This window comes from Corvus moneduloides, chromosome 1, assembly GCF_009650955.1.
Source record: "Corvus moneduloides isolate bCorMon1 chromosome 1, bCorMon1.pri, whole genome shotgun sequence".
Lineage (NCBI taxonomy): Eukaryota > Metazoa > Chordata > Aves > Passeriformes > Corvidae > Corvus > Corvus moneduloides.
In genome coordinates this window covers 21,584,516-21,604,616 of record NC_045476.1, presented here as the reverse complement: position 1 = coordinate 21,604,616, position 20,101 = coordinate 21,584,516, and the positions used below count along the sequence as shown (strand labels likewise).

Genomic DNA, 20,101 nt, shown 5'->3' with positions numbered 1-20,101 from the left:
TTGGAAATTGTGAAATCAAACAGAACAATGTTGAAAAAGCGAAAAGATTTTAATGTCGTCATCTATTTTGTTGTGCTCTGGAAAACCAGCTGTGCCCTATACAGCACTAGCACACTGTTTAGGGGCCTTGACTCTCTCTGGACAGACATTTTAACTGCAGTAGCATTTTCTTTCTGCAGCCCAGTATTTGCTGTGCTGCAGTTTTTACCTCTATTCCATTAAGGGTATCCCAATCAGGATGGATTCCCTAAACACCATACTAGGACCTGTTAAAAAAACCTCTTGATAAATTAAAATGTAGAAGCAATATTCCTACCATATCACTCCTGTGCCTCCTAGACACTGAACTGATATGACCTATCAACATTCAGCAACTGCAGTCTCTAGAGTACTCAAATGTTCAGTATAAAATTCAAAGCACACTAGAACCTGCTCGCAGACATTCGGTTCTTTTTGCTCTTCCCAGCTCCTAGAGAGCTGTTGTAAACCTATTGAAGTTCAAGATCTTTAAGTTTTGTAAGGATTTTTAATTATTCTTCCCATCTCCGGATGAGGGTTAGGCTTTTTTAAGCAATGAAATTAGAAGAACATTGCACAAAATATTTATCAGAAGTATTTACATAGGCATGAATTAATACTCCTAATTACATATTAAATTTCATGCGCAGCAGTGAGCACCTTTATCTCTTTATAAGCTCTTTATTTAAATAAAAGAGAACCAGATATTTTTAAAGAAGTTTCTCTTGATCATCAGAAACATGTCCTACACCAAGCAGGAAACCATTTCTTCTAGTTTAGAACTATTTAACTCAAAACTATTTAATTCAGCCATCTCTTCTGAAGGAGTTGTGAATGTGGTCCAGAGAAGAAAGTTTGTATTGTTACAAAATGTGAAGTATTTGCAAAATTCTCTATGGTGGGAGAACAGAACAAGCTGGAACGCAGCTGACATTTGGGTTAAAAAAAAAATGTAATTGAACAGCTAATTCATTTTTAAGTAATTCCACATCTTTCTTGTTGTTTCATGCAGTATCTATTCAAAGTTTATTATGAACCTTTATGGTAAAACACTGAGCTACATCCTTGACTATGAACAAATGCATAATTTTTCTGAATCATGAAAGATAATAATTGATTTGACCTAGGTAATCTTTGGGTTTGGAATATGTTCCTTGAATATGGATATAAAATCATAGGAAGTTCGGGCAGTTATGCATTAATGGAAATACCATTTCCATTTTCTCATCTTCTTCCCCTTTGACTTATAGGCATGGTTTACTCCCTAAATGAGGAGGCATAAAACTTGAGGAGGTCAGAATTAGTTCTCTATCTTAATAATGCACTAAGGAGAGGAGCTACATCAAAATTTCAGAGATGAACATGTAGAGCACATGTTACAACTATGCATACAGTACCCGGTTCTTTGGGCATTCAGCAAGCAGAAAGACTAACTGAAATAAATGACAGCATGATTTGCATTTTTCCCTAGCAAGAAGGCATATATGAGATGGACCACAGAATGCCACTGCACAAAATAGACCAAGTTTGATATTTGCCTACCTGACACTCAAGCTTACCAGAATAATTTATTAGAGGATGAATAATAAAGAAATATCTTAAAAGAAATTATTTTCTTTATCCATATGAGATCTAGCAAAGACTGGAATAAGCTGTATAAAGAATAAAGAAAGGAACAAAGTTCAAGGGGTTTTAATTCTAACATGCTTTACTTGTTTTGGCAAAAAAAAAAAAAAAAAAAAAAAAAAAAAATCAATGCTTAATACCCTAAGAACAAACAAGGTATCGCTGGCTCCCAGATTCAAAGACAAGATATCTAGCAGCTCTGCTCTTCTCTTCTAGCAGTTCTAACTCTTCTAAATTTGGTCAAATAGTAACCATAATCCACAGAGCCAAACAATACTCAAAACCTAACATGAAACCAGTTTTAAATAACAATATAAAAATACTAAAGGTAGAAGGATTCTCAGTTACAGAAAAAAACTATTTCATTTGTAGTGACACATACAACTGAAGAATATTTCACAGATCTTAAAGAAACAGTGGGCATACAGAAAACCTGTGCCTTCTAACAAAATGGACTTAAAGCACTTATGTAATATCCCAGGTATATTAAGGAATTTTGGTCTTCTTTATTTTTATCCATAACATGTATGATAGATAATTTTTTAAATTAAGTTAGTTATAAGTGACTCCATGCAGTTCAAGGCATCCATATAACCCCAACAGGCTACCTTAAACGTGAAATAATTACTCCAAGGGAAAAACTGCCATCTGGACACCAATGGAAATCTTTCCTTCCACCCCTTTATCTATCTGAAAAGAAAACTGATATTCTGGTTCAGGTGTGCTAAGCTTTATAATTGCCCTACTACAGTACTATTCAGAATCCAAAATGATGTGAAGCAATTTTTACTCATGAAGTGACTTGTATTTAGCTACCAAGAAAATTTTAAATTATTTAGCACTCAGCAGCTTGTAGTGATCTTGCTTATTACTCATTTACACCTTAACAACAGAAAAAAGAATAAAAATCCTGTACCTCTTTCAGAAGATTAGTGACTTCTTTTATATGCAAGAACTCCGGGGTCTTGTCTAAATCCAGTGAGGGTCTTCCCTTGATCCCTTCTTCAAAATCTTTGCGATACATTTTCTGTTGTAGCAAAACCAACAATTAGTGGTACATATATATGCAATTCCAAGCATATTTCAGAAAAGACATTGTAAATAGACCCAGAAATGAGCCCTGCCATAAATTAGATTTCACACTAATAAGCAACTTCATTATGCATTTCATTATCTAGATTATTTATACAAACAGACACGATCTAGACAAAAATATGCATACAGTATGTCCAAAGAGAATGTTGAACCTGATCTATGAAAGAAACAGTTTGCTTGGTAGAGAAAAGAGAAGACAAATGGCACACAAGGTAATGGCTTGAAACTCATTAAAGTTTTTACCAAGAGGCTGAGATCATCTGTTTTCCATGACACAGCAAAACTAATGGAATCAAACTACAGCATGGGGACACAGGTGCATCCATCTCGCCCAGGATGGATGGTAAAGCGCTGGACTAGATTGTCTGGGAGGTCACAAAATCTCCACCATTTGAAGTCTTTTTTTTAGAAAAGTTAGAAAAACGTGGGCTGATATAGGACAGCCAGTGCTGTTCTGGAGCCTGGGAAGAGTCCTTCCTCCTTGATGAGTTTCCCAGGCTGGACAGCACGTTTCAGTTAAATCATGGGGTTGGACTGGGTTTTGTGGTTTCACTTGCTCCCACATGAGAATCATCCCTCCCTAAAGATGGAATTCAAGGGAAAATTTTTAAAAATTATTAATCTCTGATCTAGATGACCACTTGAGCTTCTTCTCAATTAAATTATGAGATATACAACCTCTGTCTGTTAGCACCCATGGCATTTTGAGAAAAAAGAAAATTCACAGAAAGAACTGAGCTACAGAATAGCAGAGATAACTACTCAGTATAATTCTACCATATCATCAATTTACTCTCTGCTTCGTATATTTTCTTAACCTGAGTATAAGATGTCTGTTAACCTCTCTGTTGATTTAAATTTTACTTCTTCAAAAACACAGTTTTACTTACCTCACTTTGCATCTTTTGAGCCTCCTTTGAAACTTGATACATTGGTGTATCCACAAATTCCAGCATTGATCTGCCTTTAGATTTTTCATAATTTTCTTTGTACTTGACCTAGGAAAATTAAAATAAAGTCTGTTAACAGCTGAGAGAATATGATATTGATATATGATTGTTTGCCTTGGTAAGAAACAAATCCTGTCTTAGCCATAGTCCTTAGATGTTTTGACTTTGAAGACTCCTCCCAAACTTAACCTGTTGGAGAAATAGGACCATTAGATAAGGTAATATTTTTTTGGAGTCATTTATTCCTTTCCAACAAAATTCAGACCTAGAAATTGTGAACTTTGAAGACAGCAGGAATGAGGAGCATCAATCACAATCCTTAAACTAATTGCATGTGTTTGGCCAAATGACCTATGTCTGAAGAGCTGGCAGTTTTTTAATAGGATCCCCTGCTCTGTTTCCATAAAACAACACATTTACTGTAACAACAAAATCTGTTTCACAGCCAGACCCCACAGGTCTTTGTTTCAGGCTCAGGAGCACCATTCTCAAATGTACTTTTGTTTGTACCTGTGGGAGGGAGAAGGGAAGGAAAACTACTGCCTTGGTAGGGTTCAGTCATGCACCAACACTCCCCTCACAGTTACCGGGGACCGTGACCTTAGAGCTAAAATCACAATGAAGGACACAGGGTTAAGACATCAATTTATGCCTTTATGCTAACTCAAAAAGCAAATATACTTTGTTTGGAAACCTGGAGAAGCCTTCTGAACTCATTCATTCACACTTTTGATTAAGACTGGCAAACACATTATTTACTTCCATCAGTCAGTGGTGGGGCATGATGGAATAGTCTATACCAGCCTTAAAGGAAAGCGAATAGCTACAAACCAAAATATTACATTTATAATGAGTAATGTAGTTTTAATTTCTATGTCTCTTCAAAAAGAGTGATGTCTGAATTTCTCTTTCCCTGTCAGGCCTCTGCATTAGGCTTGGGTCCCGCAAAAACACTCTCCTCTTTCCTCATGGGGTGCTTCTGATTGAATATGCACTGTACATCACTGCAATCTATCATGTGGTTTTGTGCATGAATTAATCACTGTTAAAATGCTGCATTTTTCTCTTTGCAAGATGTGTGTGTTTGTGGTTCTGTATACCTGACTTTGAAGCACTGCATTTTCTTTGAGATGAATTTCAGCAGTGTCTGGGCTGAAATGATAGAAACACTTGCTTTGCTTAAATGATTTCTTATATCATACTGAAACAAAAAATTTCCAAGAATGTTTTTACAGACAAAATCCAGAAGATTTTGGAACTTAAATACTATTTAAAATAATATGAAAGAAAAAGAACAGAAGAAACTATATTTTAGTCCTACCAGCAGGGGAGTTCTGTCAAATTTGAATTTAAAATGTTGTGATGAAATTTTTTAAAAAAAAAAAGGATATGATAAAAAAATAACTTTTGTACATTCCTAGAGAAAATGCTTGTCTTGCTAATCTAAAAGTCAAATGCTTATGTTCAATAGAAAATAAACATCATTATTTACACTTGAAGTGCGAAGGAACACATATGATGGTGTAGTGGTTTGGTCCAAAATACTCATTACTGTTTATCTGCTGTGAGATAAGAATTAGGAGAAATGCAAAGCAGGCACCAAACTTGAAAGAATATAAAGCAGTTTATTAACAGACCTAAAAGAGGGAAAAAAAGAAAAAAAAATTATACCACCTTCAGAACTCTCTTCCTCCCCCCACCTTCCTCCCTTCTCCCACTGACAATGTAAAAAGACAACCCTTGAGATGTTCAGTCTGTTTACCACTTCCATAATAACCTTGTTTAGTCCATTTAGAAAGAGAAGTCTCTTCTTGCTCATGCTATGAAAACATTATCACAACGAGACAGCCGCCCACTTCCAAATATTGTTCAGTCCATTTAGGAAGAGGAGTCTCTCTGCCTGTGTGTGAGTCCCTTCCCCCGACTTGCAGCTTTTCCTGCAACTGCTTTCGAGGGTCCACTCTTGAAGTTTTTTGGGGTACAATTTTAAGGTTGAGCCGTTCAGAAACAAAAACAGAGGCCCTTCTCCTTCCCTGGGAGCAAAGGGTCTTCATCATCTTCATCTTTAGGACTATCTCTGGGAGCATCTCTAGGGACTGAGGTTTTCCCCTTTCCTATTTGGAGCAAAAGTCCTCATCTGGTTCATCTCTCCCTGTCCAAACTTCTCATGAAATTACAGCTGCGTCAGCATCTGCCTATCTCAGCGCAGGTGCTTTTGCTTACGAGTTGAACACTCCACCCCCCATATCTTCATGAAATTACAACAGGATACTCTGATATATCATAGCTTCACAACAGAATTTCAGCTTTAAGCATCTCCTCTCTCTCTTCCCTCAGGGTTTCAGCTCTTCACAGCAATAAAAGGGTTAATCTCACCTCGGCCTTGCAGCTTTGCAGCTGGAATGTTGAATTTTTCTTATCGCAGTGGAGAGGGGGGAGAGCCGAGCCGCTCCGGCTGCCCACGGCAAGGCAGTGGGGGGGGGTTCCACGGCTGGAACAGGTCCATGGCTCCAGGATGGCCGTGGCCCGGCCCAGCCTGGCCCAAGCAGGGCCTGGCCGGGCCCGCTGGCCCCCACTCGGGGCCCGCAGCCACCTGTGCCAGCGCCGGAAACGAGAGAGAGCTTGGGGGGGAGTTTGCCTATTCTTAAATGTGGATCACAGAGGTGGTCACAACTTTAAGTGGCTTAGAGAATTGTCCATATTCAAACTGGCCAGCTGATAGGTTCTATCAGGTCCCAGAGGAATCTGTAAGCACCCCTTAGCAAGGACATCCCTTCCGGGGCTATGCTTGCTAACCTATGACAGATGATCTGGGTTTGCCTCCTAGTGGAAAGAATTATAAATGTCACACAATAAAACCACTTCTGTAGTGGAAACAAATGAAAATTATGTCTGTCTACAGATACTGACCTCATACTTTTACTCCATTCCTCAGCTAATGGAACAAGATTTTTTAAAAATTCTATCAAATTAGGTAAAACTCATAACTTTTTGCTACATTCAGATCAACTACAAGCACCAGATTCAGTCCCTTAAGTTCTATTTATTCACCCTGTTCCATAAAATGAAATACATCTACTTTCCCCTTTTTTTAGCCTGTATTTCATTAGTATCTCAAAGTCTCTACAATACGAACAGATTTTAAATGTGAAAATATTAAACTAGCTGTTCTACATATATCAAAGTGTTAAATTTTATGTCTCCATAGTTCATGTCAGAATTACATATATACCTGTCGTGGTTTAACCACAGCCAGCAACTAAGCCCCACACAGCTGCTCACACACTTCACCCCAGTGGGATGGGGGAGAAACTCAGAAGGGCAAAAAGTGAGAAAACTTGTGGTTTGAGATATAAACAGTTAAATAATTTAAATAAAATAAATTACTATTATTATCATTATTATCACCAGTAATAAAAGGAAAATAACAAAAAGAGAAAGAAATAAAGCTCAAGGAAAAAAATAAGGGATGCAAATGAAAAAAGTCACTCACGACCAACCTATCAATGCTCAGCCTGTCCCTGAGAAGGATCCCCTGGCCTATTTCCCCCTAGTCTATATACTAAGAATGACACTATATGGTGTGGATAATCCCTTTGGGCCAGTTTGGGTCAGCTGTCCTGGCTGTGTCCTCTCCCAACTTTTCATGCACCCCCAAGCCACCTCAATGGCCGGGCTGCATGAGAAGCTGGAAAGTTCTTGACTCAGCAACAACTAAACCATCAGTGTGTTATCAACATTGTTTCCACACTAAATCCAAAACACATCACTGTACCAGCTACTAGGAAGAATATTACCTCCATCCCAAGTGAAACCAAGAAATACCATATGAAGGGGGAATTCCGCCTTGTCATTTTTTCCTCATCAAAATAATAAAACCAGGATGAGTTTGACCTGACAAAATCAGTCTACTTAAGTCCAAAGATGCCTGTCAAGCTTTCCTCTTAACTGTTGGAATTTATTCCCATGGAAGCTGACTTGTATAACTGGTATATTGCACTGGTATTCCAGTTTAAGTGCTTCATAAAGTTGCACACCCTTCTACACCCTACGTCAATCAGCAAACCCATTCATTCAGTCAACCATATTAGTTTATGAGTTTAATTAACCATACAGGTTTCAATCTGTTACACCAGTGCAGGTGTAGCTATGTTATGTAGAAGATAATGAGAAGCATAAAGTTCAATAGAGAAAGGTATACTTCAGGGAAACAGCAAAATTGGGCAATTAGAAGCAGCTCTGTTTCAGAATGAAAAAAAAAACAGACCATAAGACCAGTCTTTGGAAATCAGTTAACACATGGAAGTCAGGAAAACTGTTTTGTAGAATGGTGGCAGATTACAAGACAGATTTGGTGTGAGCTGTGGAGAAACAAGGAGAACAGATGAAACGTACTGAAAAAGCAGGGAGAAAGGCAGAAGAGTAAACCATGTTTAAATAAAAATGATTACATGGGGAGGTCAAATCTGAGAAGAAGTATGAAAATAGGATTCTCTAAAAGACAAATATTTAGTGGAGAGCTTAGGGATTGGCAAAGTATTTCTCTTCCTGCTTGTAGCAAGTAAAAATACCCACCAGGACCTGGACAACGCAAAAATCAGAGACTTAGTACTTACAGAGTCCTCAGACAAGCACATGGACATTATAAATCAACCCCTCCAGGAAAAAAGAAAGAAATGTATTTTGCAAGACAAGACCTGCCTTAAGGGAAAGTCCAGGTTTCTACCTCCTTAGAGATAAGATGACAAACTGATGAAGTTCATTCTGAGGGTGTTCATTTAATCAGCAAAAAGACTGCCAATCTTACCTTACACTCAAAGGAAACTAGTTTGGGGCCAAAACAAACATGAAGAATGCAGGAAGAGAAAGACACCAACTCATTTATTACTCACACGAAAGGGGATAGTCAGTGTTAGCTTCACAGAGTGAGACAGACAAAAAGCAAGCTTCAATTCTCCAAAAAGCAACACAAAAATCAAGTATAGATGGATTATTTTGATTATTTTAAACATAAGCAGGCACTGACTCAAAAGATGACCCAGCATGCTCCTACTCATTAGAGTTAATTGTCTATGAAACACTCACTCCTGCCAACCATAGAGCAACCTTCCTTCCCAACACCACCCACTCATGCCTCTCCACTGCAGGCCTACCGTGATTTCTGCAGTAAAGATGACAAATGCAGCTAACCAGCATAAAGGCACCACACATGCAGCATGGGTGCTCTTGGGGTGGGAAAGAACCTCCATCATGGCACAGGAGCCAGGGGTTTCCTAGCTCTTCCTTCCTACTTCAACCCCCACCATGATCATATATCAAACCACCAGCCCCATCAGGCATGTCTCACCACATGGCAGAATGGAGCATGTGCCTATTATCTGACCCAGTGTAGGAAGACTCACACAGGAGAGGAAAAAAGTTTAGCCAGAGAAGCTCAAAGGTAAGTTACACTTGAGAGGATCTTCATAAAAAAAGTCCAAATATTAAACTAGCATAATGGTCACTTCTGTACAGAGACTTGCAGGTAAAAGCAAGATCTTAGACAAAATGAGATTTGCAAGGAAAGAAGTATTTTAGGTCCTAGATCAAAGAAAAAAACAGACAATGTTTCAGATACATGAGAAGAAACACTCAATATCAGAAGTCTGTGTGATTCTTCCAAAGTATATATTATTTGTTCTAATAACTAAAATATGTCCTCCTAAAAACCCATTTTTCTTCCCTACACCTCTCATCTACTATGGTTACAACACTATTGCCTACTCCATATGAGACCATGAAGCAAGTACCACAAATGTGTTTCCTACAGTGACTATACATAGTACATTCCTTACCAGATTCTTTTTTCAGGTCATTCTTAAAAAGGCAACTTACATCACTTTGTGTTTTGCTGATGTTTAAAGCATGGTTTAAATACAGCAGGTTTGGTAGATCAGACGCTGGATCGTGTAGGCTTTCCAAATCTTTCTTGTAATTCACCTAGAAAGAGAATTCAGGTTATGCAAAAGATTAATAAAATAATTCACAGCTCTGTATTACAGTGTGACAGTCCAGAAAGAGAAAACATTAAGTGCTTGCCTGAACAATCTCTCCCAGCCACTAGATGGTGGTCATCTACTATCATTTCAAAGAGAACGAAAGAACAGTATAGGACTCATTCTGTTAAGTATGTACTTAAGAACTACTCAAACTTTTCCTCCCGAAAAGGATACTTAAAATAAAATCACACTTTTTATGACTTTTCAGGCTAGAATTAATTTTCTTCTTTTTTCCTCTCCCCTCCCCTCCCACCCTCCACTTAAATCAAGACTATCTTCCTCAATACTTTGGGTCTATTAATTTTAAACACCTTTAATTCTTATTCTTTTCTCCCAGCTTCAGGAATTGCACTAACTGTCCAATTTAAAAATTTGATATGCAGCAGTTAAAGGGAAGTGCTCCTGGATATTTTATCTAATACAGATTTCTTTCAACAAATATAAGCAATATGGTGACCTAAGGCAAAAGATAATCACTTAATGAAGCAGCAGAAAGTAACTTCCTATCAGCCTACAGTAGGATTTTCCATTCTTCTGCAAGCTGGATGCCCAACTTTACAGGAAGAAAACTAGCTACCTTACCTGTTTTGGATGACAAATCTTTTAAACTAATACCTTTAGTCATCCCCACATATGTATTGTGTTCTTCACTTCAATTTGCCCATTTCTTATAATAATAACTGCTTCAACTAATTTTTTACTACACATTTAGATTTTGGAAATAATTATATAATCTTCTGTACCCTTCCCAGAGCCAGTCTTTCCTGTTGCCATTGCATGGTGCCCCACACTTTAGAAATGCTGGACTACAGAATGAAGGCTTGTCTTTTGGCTATCTGGGATCACAGCCTCAAAGAAGAGCTCACATTTCTAGCATTAGACACACTTTTAAATATATCATCCCAAGAGCATTATCACTCGATATAGATGTTTTCTCCACTCTGGCTCCAGCAGCAGACACCCACTGCTGAACCTAGTGACTGCTGTATTTTGTAATACCATTGAGAAGATCAACCAGGAGAATGAAGTCTAAAAGACAGACATCCAAATATGAACTGTTCGTGTAACCTTCTATAATCATTGGAGAGCTGCCAGTACTTTGCTCCCCTAAAGGCAGGCACCTCCAACAGGTGAGAAGAGTTGACATCTAGACCTGTTTATTTCTTTCCTCAATAAAAATGGACCAAGTACAAGGCAATTAGCTCAGAGTAAGCAGTCATACCTTTTTGACAGACAAAATTAAGCTACCTGAATCTCATCTAAAATGGTCATGAAAAACTCTGCAGGCCCTCTGTCAGAAGCAGAGTAAGAAATGGATAATATGCTGTACCTGCTACACACTGGATGGCAGAGACTGAAGCTCAGAGTAACTGATAAGATGAAGAAAGACATTTTACTTGTGAACATGTTAGGATATTCAGGATGTAAATGCATGTAAAATACAAAGCCAATTAACTTACATCACTTGCCAAGGTAGATGCAATCTGCGCTTGCTTGAAGGAAGCACTGTCAAGAGGATTGTACTGGTGACTCTTCATTTCCTTACTGAACTTCTCTTTGTATTTCACCTTTCACCAGAACAAACATGTCTAATATTAACATGTAGCACTTAAAAAAGGCATAGAGAAATCAGAAGACAAAGCAGCTTATTCAATGCAATTGCTTTATTTATAAATCTTTTAACAAAGTTTAAAGAAGTTCAGTTTACCCACACCTGTGACAGACTTGTGTTGGTTTCAAATTAAATTTTATGTATCTGAATTTTATTATAATTTTAAGATTGTCATATGTGATTACTGGTGCTGAAGGATTTATAAAAAGAAAACAGAAACAAAACCATATGACTGACTCACATGAGCAATCAAATAAAATAGAACTGTTTGACTAGCAATAATAATCTATTCACTGAGAATCATTCAATTCATAATTAACATCGGAATTGTGGTTTTAATAAAAAAAAATTAAGATGAATAAATTGCAAAATTTGTAAAACAAATCACTTGTAAATTTTTCAACCACTTGAAAGTGGGAAGTCAGAATCAAACTTCCTGCCACGAGGTCCACGTGTCACTCACACTATGCCAGACTGCCATCAGAACCACCAGTTCTATTTTTAATTCTGCCAGAAATTTCCCACAGGACACTGAGGAATCTCTCTGTAATACAGTCCTTTCTTGGGGACAATGCCCACCTCATTAGAGTGCTAGAAAGCATAATTAAATTACTGCCTGCCATCACTTTCACCATCTATTCTTCTCATTCAAAAGAAAAAGGGGGAATGACAACACATGTAAGAGGAAATATGCAATACATAAATATGGAGACAATGGCACCAAAAGTACCATTGAAATACATCAAAAAATTCCATCAAAAATGCTGAAAAACTGAATTCAGAATCTGAAAATATGAAACTGAACAAATAGTAGATCTCCCTCCTTTGCTCCCTTTGTCTGTGATCATCAAACATCTGGAGACTCTGCACACATGTCTGCTTCTTTCCAACAGCTGGGCATAATGGAGGAGAATAAAGTTCAGTCTGAATTATGCTGCTTTCATGAATGTTAGGCAGACACCTGATATCTGAGCCTATGCAACATCCATTATAATTTACCACGCTCTGCACTAAATAAATACACGGATTTTTCCCTACTCCTTTTTTCTCTATTCCCACATGAATGTCTGATAAAGTGGTTAAGCCACCTCAAACAATCTTCAATTTTTTTTCTCAGCTTTAATTGTGGGAAGAGGGCTTTTTTCCTTTTCAGTTCTTCCTTGCCTCAAAAGACCCTCAACATGATTTAGCTTACACAACCTCGTATCTTTATCCACAATGCCCACTATTTCATTAATCAGGATAAGAAACCAAAACTAAGCCACAGAAACAAACTAGCTGTGTATGTTTAAGCCCTACATTATGAATTCCAGCACTTAGGTTAATTTTTCTAAGCAAGGAAATTCTAAAACATTGTTAATTTTAAAGAGAAACTTTATCTGAACACATGATGAACTTCATAATCTTTCACACCAACAGTAGAAGAGAGTATGCACTGCCTTCTGGTAGATTCATCTGCTTTATATTGTTTGATATTTGCCTTGGCATTGGATCAAGTGCAAAAGCATATATCTGAATACAAAGGCGAATCCATGCTCTGTACGAGCACTGAAGGAATAAATCAGAGGGCTTTTCTCTCTTAAAAGGTGTATCCAAAACTTGCCTTCTAATGAAAATCAGGCAGTGCCGTAATATGTCATTCAAAAAGCCAGATATCAAGTCACCAGGGTGAGCAAAAGTGTCTTTTACTCCTTTACCCACATCACAACAACACCAAGCATAAGACTTTAAATATCCAGCTACAGCATGCTCCCTTCTCCCAGGCCAACAAATGGCCACAGAGGGTACACACAGACTGAATGCACAACATGGTACTTGAACTTCTTGTTAATGGGAAAGCGTTGATGCCAAAGGGACCTCTCCTCACAACTGGCTCGCCATCTTCCGGCTGCAGCCATTTCATGCCATCATCTGAAAATTTTTTTAGCAATACATTTCAATAAAATCCTCTTCAGTGTCACTTCAGATCGCATTGCTACCACTGAAGGACAGATGCAGGACCAGTGAACCCAGTCTTCACAGGGCCCTGTGTCCTGATCCCGATGTGCAGGAGAGTCCCAAATTTAAGGAGTCTCCCAATCAGTGTGACTGTAAATGTTCTGGTTGCAGTAGGGCTATTCACAGCTCCGGGCCCTGCTGCCTCCTCTGGCTGCTCGGCTCATTACCTTTGCTCCCCTCCCCATCGCACGGGATGCTCTGGGGCAAAGAATGCGCGCAGTAATATCAGCCAACCCTGGCAGTATCTCCAGAGCACTCCCAGCAGTCATTTAACTGATCTGTCATAGGGGATTTGTTGCATTGAAAGCTACACAGACATACACTTTCTCTTTTATCATTTTCCTGCTTCTTTTTCCCTTTTGAAAGGAAGTGTGGGGTGGAAGAGGGTGAAGAAGGAAGAGTAAGCCCATGGATGGCTCACAGTGAAGGAAAGCACATAGTATTCATCCTTCTTTTGAACAGGGGGAAGTTATGAATGCAGTTTAAAGAGGGGAAATATGCCTGAAAGAAAGGGTTCTGAATAAAAACAAGAAAGAAAAATGCTTCATATGATTTCTAAACCATCTGAAGGGGGGAGGTCTTAGCTAAACTATAATATGGTGGAAGAGCAAACAAGTGGGAGTAGAATTGACAGTTATTAGTGGACACTTACCTACAAATTTCATCATTAACCAAGAGCTTTACTTTATTGAGAGCTTAAAAGATGGTTACTTATTTACCATCTTTATTAAAGTCTTAAGTTTGTTTATTTTTTTAGAGATTATATCGTGGAGGTTAATTTAAAAGAAATGCGTGGAGGTTGCTCTCTAAAGACTGCTTAAGAAAGAGCAGACTCTGCAGACTTTTAACACAACAACATCCTTGAAAAACCAAACTGGAATTAAATAAGGCCTGGATAAACAAACTTCTCATCAGCCTTGCACAAAACCTATAAAAGTCAGAATTGCAGCTGGACAGAGAAGTGTCTTTTGAAGCTTAGCAGCAACATTCCTAAATCAAATCTGTAGTTCAAAGCTGTTCACACAGGGAGTGTTCAGTTTCAGAAGTGGATGACATCACCCACTGTTCAGATTTACAAAGAAACTACAAAAATTGAATCATTCAACCACTGGGATCCCAGGATGAAGCAGACACTTGCAGCTAAAGCATTTCCTCATGACCACATGAAAACATCTTAAAAAAAGGAAAAAATCTGTCGGAGCACATATATATTGAAGGAAATGTAGCACAAACAAAGAGCAAAATTTAAACATTCATTGCTAAAAGCACTAGCAGAGTTTAAAACAAAGAAAGATTTAGAAAATCCTAGGCTCTTCAGATTGTTACTGAAAATCTCAGAGGAGGAGCATTTTGAAAAACATTCTACCTCTTAACAGTTTTATCCCTAAAACAATAAGCATCAGATTCAGCAACAAATATGAATATCCAAAATTATTCATCCTAAAACCAATTCTTGAACACCATAAGAGGAATACTTCATATCAGCAGCTCTTTGAAAAAGCAAATAAAAGGCATTAAAAGACATAAAGATGGCATGAACAAGAGCTTGTTTTAATTTAAAAAAATAGAAAAAATAGCCCAAATTATACAATGCACACTCGGCAAATTGACAGGCTTCATGTGTTCTCAAGGGCTAACACAGTTTCTGTTTTAATTTTCATTTAAAATCAACAGAAAAGGGTTACCACGTGCTGTGGGTAAATATACTAGTTCTGGGAGCTATTATTTTTGCTGCGGTTGTTGTCAAAAGCTTTGTTAAATAAAAAACAAAAAAGGAAAGACAGGAGAGAGAGAGAAAACAGTGATTTCTGTAGAGCCTTGAGTGCCAGTCAAACATTAACACTATTTTCTTCGTTTTGTTTGCTTTCCTGCTTGCCTTGATTGCTTTCTCCCTTCGTTACACCCACACTGCCTGACCCCTTCTTGCTCCTGTTCTCTATACTCCCTAAATTACCTACCCATATGCACCACATTAAAACATGTTATAATCTTCTCTTCCCATTACATCCACCAGAATTGTCAACTTTGCAAATTTACTGTGAGGGTCAAATAACTAATATTTCTCTGCATGTCGCAGCTTATAGATTCATGCAATTAAGGGAGATTATCAACTTTCAATGCAAAAACTTTATAGTCCTCCCATTTTCTGAGAAACAAATGGAAACTCTAAAAGCTAAGAAGTCTGGAGACAATAAAGATATCATTAACTTTACTATTTTTTAAATCTTATAAGTGTTACAAGCCTGTTTCACGATCCTTGCATGAAGAGGACTGACACAACTGACCCACATTTAAGTCTCTTCCTCTCCTCCAGCACAGGTGCATTCCTCATCCTGCCCCACCACCCTGCTCTTTGGACACAGGGGTCATCTTCATTTTTCTGTGCTCTTGATCTATGATTAGTGTGTCTAAGTGTTACAATGCTTCAAATAATACATAAGGCCATTAGACCACTCATGGCCACTGCCTTCCCTTCAGAGGAGGTGGAGGAATTGCTGAGTGCACCTCCCCGCTGCTGAGAGCTGCCCAGTATTTGCACACTCCATGCTGCTGCAGGCAGAGTGTCAGGCTGAGGCACTGCCTCCTTTTCTAAAAGCAAAATCCCCATCACACACACTGCAAGCAGCCACAGCAGTGGAGACTGAGAAGAGGACACAACAAGAAAGGATCCCAAAACTTGGATCCAGGGCCAGTGACTGCAGAGCTCAGACCACCAAGGTTTAGTAGGAATTTTCTTTACAAATAAACCAAATGCAAGATACATTTTGTCAACTTCTCCTCCCTTCCCATCACACTTTCTGCAGTATTGGGACTCTCTGAAGAAGTTAAAACTGCACAGTAAATGCTGCCTTTTGCAGAAGGATCTCAACTAGAACTGCTGCTACCCCAGTTCCTGGCAGCGAAGAGGCTCTATTACAAAGCATTTGCAGATGCAGCGTGCAATGTCCAAGATAAAAAACACATCTAATAAAAATGAGATAAAAAGCACATTGATGAAGCCTTCCATGTAGCTGGCTCAGCATCAGCCTGCAGGACCCCACGATCCAGCTTGTATTTCTCACTTGTTGTGACTGTTGGCCACAATCTCATGGGTACCAGGCTTGGAAAGATGGAGAGGGCCATTGGGAAGGGTTATGGTTTGGTCTCATTGGCAACAACAGGCAGCTGCAAGCTCACTAGATTCTGACATAGGCTGCAAGGAAAGGAGTGTGTAGGCAGCCATTGAGTAGATATAAAGGACATTACACACTAAATTTAGATATGGACCCTTTTAAAAACCAATGACAGACAGTCCCCTTTCCTGTAAGTGACACCCAGGTCTGAGCAGCATCACACTGTCCCTTTCTACAAAGTACAGGCTGACTGCCAAGCCTGCACAATGCTAAACACAAAATAATCTCTTAGCAGACTTGCCCATCAGCAGAAAAATGCTCCTGTAGTGGTTGCTAACCTACGACAGCTCCATTGAAATGATCCATGATAAAATAGAAGACAGAAATCTATTTGAAAAAGACAAACTCATTTTGATTCTGAACACATCGCCAACAAAGCAATAAAAAACATTTATTTCCTTCTTTTTCTCTTTGTGTAATGCTTCCAAGTTTACAATGGTGTGAAACAGGAAATCATGCAGCAGGTATCTAAGGATAACAGCAAAAGGAACTCCACCTCCTGCAGACACTGCAATGTTTTGCAGCTTGTCCTCTATGACAGATTATTCTCATTTCATGCTAGTTCTAGGGAAGACATTTAGTATCTAGCCAAATCACACAAATTTGTTACATATCACTGATGTTGAGTCTGTCCTAGTATACACACTATTTGCACTTCAGGGGGTTTTTGGGTCTGGGAAGGCTGACACAGCTTTCTCCAATCAAAGGGCACTATCCTCCTCTTACAGGAGGGCAGAATTTGTTCCTGGGTTTACAAAAGCTCCAAGGGTAGCTGGACAGGATTACTAGCAAGGATTATGCAAGGCACTGTTAAAGACAAAAGGCGGGGGGAAGGAAAAAAAAAAAACAAAAACAGGTCAGCAGTGAAAAATCTGTTCTCAAAACATCAGGATGATCTGTAGTAGAGTCTTATGTGTACATCTTATGAGTAGAAAACTACTAAGAGTAAGAGGAAATATTTCTATTTCAGATTTCTTTTTAGTTAAGGACTAAAGTTTTGGGGGGTTTTTTTTGAGGTTAATATATAACAGTAGTACATAAAGGTTCTGTTTCAGGGGGAAGAAGGTGGCTGGTTTACATGTCAGGCCAAATTCAGATCCCATTACTCATATTAGCAAGCAGCTACAAGAAAGACCTCAGTTACTTCAGTGGGTAAGGGTAAGGTTCCACTCAAACTGAATAAGGAGCAAAATTTGCCTCTACATTCCATACAGTTAATATTTTAGAAATCCAAGATAATCTTTATAAATATACACCATCTCCACAAGAGACAAGTTGTAGTCAAAGTTCATTGTATTTTTGCTTCAAAATGTGTATTTGGTTTCCTAAGAATCCTAAATTTACCAGTCATTGCAATACTATATGAAAAGTTTGAGAACATAATCTTCAAGTCCATTAGAGATAATCATTGAAAAATCTACATATTTCTTTGCATTACTAGGAATGAGGCATTTGGATGAAATCATTGTAAAATGATGGAGAAACTTACTTGGCTTAAAAGTTTTGAAACTCCTTTAGCATGTTCAAAATCTGGTCTTCCAAGTACAGCAGGCTCCTTATTCAGCTCTCCCCTTCCTTTCTTGTACTTAGCCTTTAAAAAAAAATAAAGGGGGGATATGAATCACTAATAAATTGTTTGGATTTGTTTTATCTAGAGAAATTAAAGCATTAAAGCTAGTAGAAAAAGTCTCACTTAATGGTCTGCATTGACACTACTCTTCGAATCAGCACGTAGTAAAGCCTTCTCAGGGTTCAGCTCCTTAACAATCTAATATTTCTTCATTGTAAAACACAATGTAAGGCATTCACAAAATTCAACTTTAAACAAATGCATAGCTTAAACCAGAAAAATATTGTCCTCCCGATCAAGGCAGAATGAGTTACAGTGGCTCAGCATTTCTTGTGACAGTTAACACAAGATTATTTGCAGCAGCTGAAAGTAGTCTTGAAATATAACTAGTCTGAGGGGCAAATTTTTTGAATTGGAAGGTCAAATTCCACTCTCAGTTTTACCACTGCGGTCTTGCTGATGTCAGTGAGACTGCACTGGTGTCACAGCGCGGAATTAGTCCCGCAAGGTTAATGTTATGTGATCTCTCCAGCTGAACTGCCTCCCATGCAAATCGCTGCAAGTTTTTCCCCACAATGCATTAGAAAAGAGCAAAGATGAATCAACAATAGGTGCTTTGCAGTACCACACACGAAATTACCCACTGCCTAAAATAGGCTTCTTGCATTACTCAGGCACTGTGAATCAGCAAGAACACGTCATAACAACAGACGGGGAGAAATCAAAGTCCCAAAGCCACTCTTAAATCTAAGAGCGCTTGAACAGCAATTAGTAAATCTCCATGTTGAGCATAACAGTTAGTAGAAGTTCTTGGTTTTGAAAAAATCCTGAATATTAAAAGGTGAATTTGAGATCTCTTAAATCTGTCTCTCCAAATGTGTCTAATCAGTCTCACATTTAATTATCAGTTACTTAAAATCTTGACTCAGGGCTTTCAATATATATATTGTTTGACTTGCCTACAATAAAATACTAAACTGCATCACACACTGCTGCTTCTCAAACTCCTCCTTCACCTGTCCATTAGCCGAGGTCACAGTGGGAGGGCAAAGAATCAGAGAGGGGAGTTCAGGGAGGAGAACCCCCATGAAAGAAGCAGCGTCTGCACAGCTCTTGGAAGGACAGCAGGGAATTACATTTTCCTGTCACTGCCGGCTGAGATGAGAAAAGGAAGGGGAGCCCTGGGATGCCAGCTTCTCTCATACCAAGGTAAAAAAGGTTTGATATGTCTTCTGAAGTGCAGTATAGCATCCAAGCATATGACTTGAGAATGGTTATCATAAATAAACCTGAAACAAAACCAAATTTAGCAATTTTCACGTTGTCTTTACATCAATTACCAATAATTGCAAAGATCATACTGTCAACATCTAAAAAGGAGAAACCCGTAACTTTCTAGCCCTACGAGGCAAGACTGGTTTGTTTTGGTTATGTTTGGATTTCTTTTAATCAAACCTCCCTAGCAGATTTGGGGGTGCAGGTTTTCTGTTCAAGACATTTGAGAATTTCAGCAGCATTCTAAAAAAATCTGATCAAAATTGTGATTTAAAAATTACATGTCTAAAAAATATAAAGAGAATAAAAGGAGAACATACATCACTTATTATCTTTGTTATTTCAGTTGCCTTCTTTACATCTGGTCTGTTCAGCACTTCAGTGTACCTATGAGTATCTTGCACATCCTTCTTATAGGATACCTGTCAAACAAAACACAGTTTTGTTTAAAATAAACAATAAGGTTTGAAGTTTATAAACAAGCTTGAGTGACCTGTCAAGTCAGCCATCAAATTCAATAGAACTCTGCCTAATTTATTCCAACAGACTTCTGCTTGACAGGGATTGTAAGGTAAGACCCACACACAAGGTAACACGATAAGGAAGAAATTCAGAAGCATAAAATACAATTTCAAAAACAAAAATGGTTTTGCTTAGAAGCATAGTGGAAAACCGAAGCACTACAAAGACACAAATAATAGGTTTTACCATAAAATTTCAGAGGACTTTAAAGAGCATAGTAATTT

General features: G+C 38.2%; 1 protein-coding gene across 12 annotated transcripts in view; it reads right to left on the bottom strand.

The window, feature by feature from the left end:
• The window catches only part of NEBL (nebulette), a 256,681-nt gene that overhangs the window by 51,008 nt on the left and 185,572 nt on the right, over positions 1 to 20,101 (bottom strand). For 11 of the 12 annotated variants that reach the window (XM_032101558.1, XM_032101583.1, XM_032101589.1 and 8 more), the window contains 6 exons: positions 19,676 to 19,777; positions 18,000 to 18,101; positions 11,188 to 11,295; positions 9,564 to 9,668; positions 3,630 to 3,737; positions 2,561 to 2,671 (listed from right to left, as the gene is read on the bottom strand). The exons of the other annotated variant lie outside the window; for it this stretch is intronic. In XM_032101558.1, the coding sequence (XP_031957449.1) occupies positions 2,561 to 2,671; positions 3,630 to 3,737; positions 9,564 to 9,668; positions 11,188 to 11,295; positions 18,000 to 18,101; positions 19,676 to 19,777 (636 nt within the window). The remainder of the gene's footprint in view (positions 1 to 2,560; positions 2,672 to 3,629; positions 3,738 to 9,563; positions 9,669 to 11,187; positions 11,296 to 17,999; positions 18,102 to 19,675; positions 19,778 to 20,101) is intronic. 12 annotated transcript variants of the gene reach the window in all.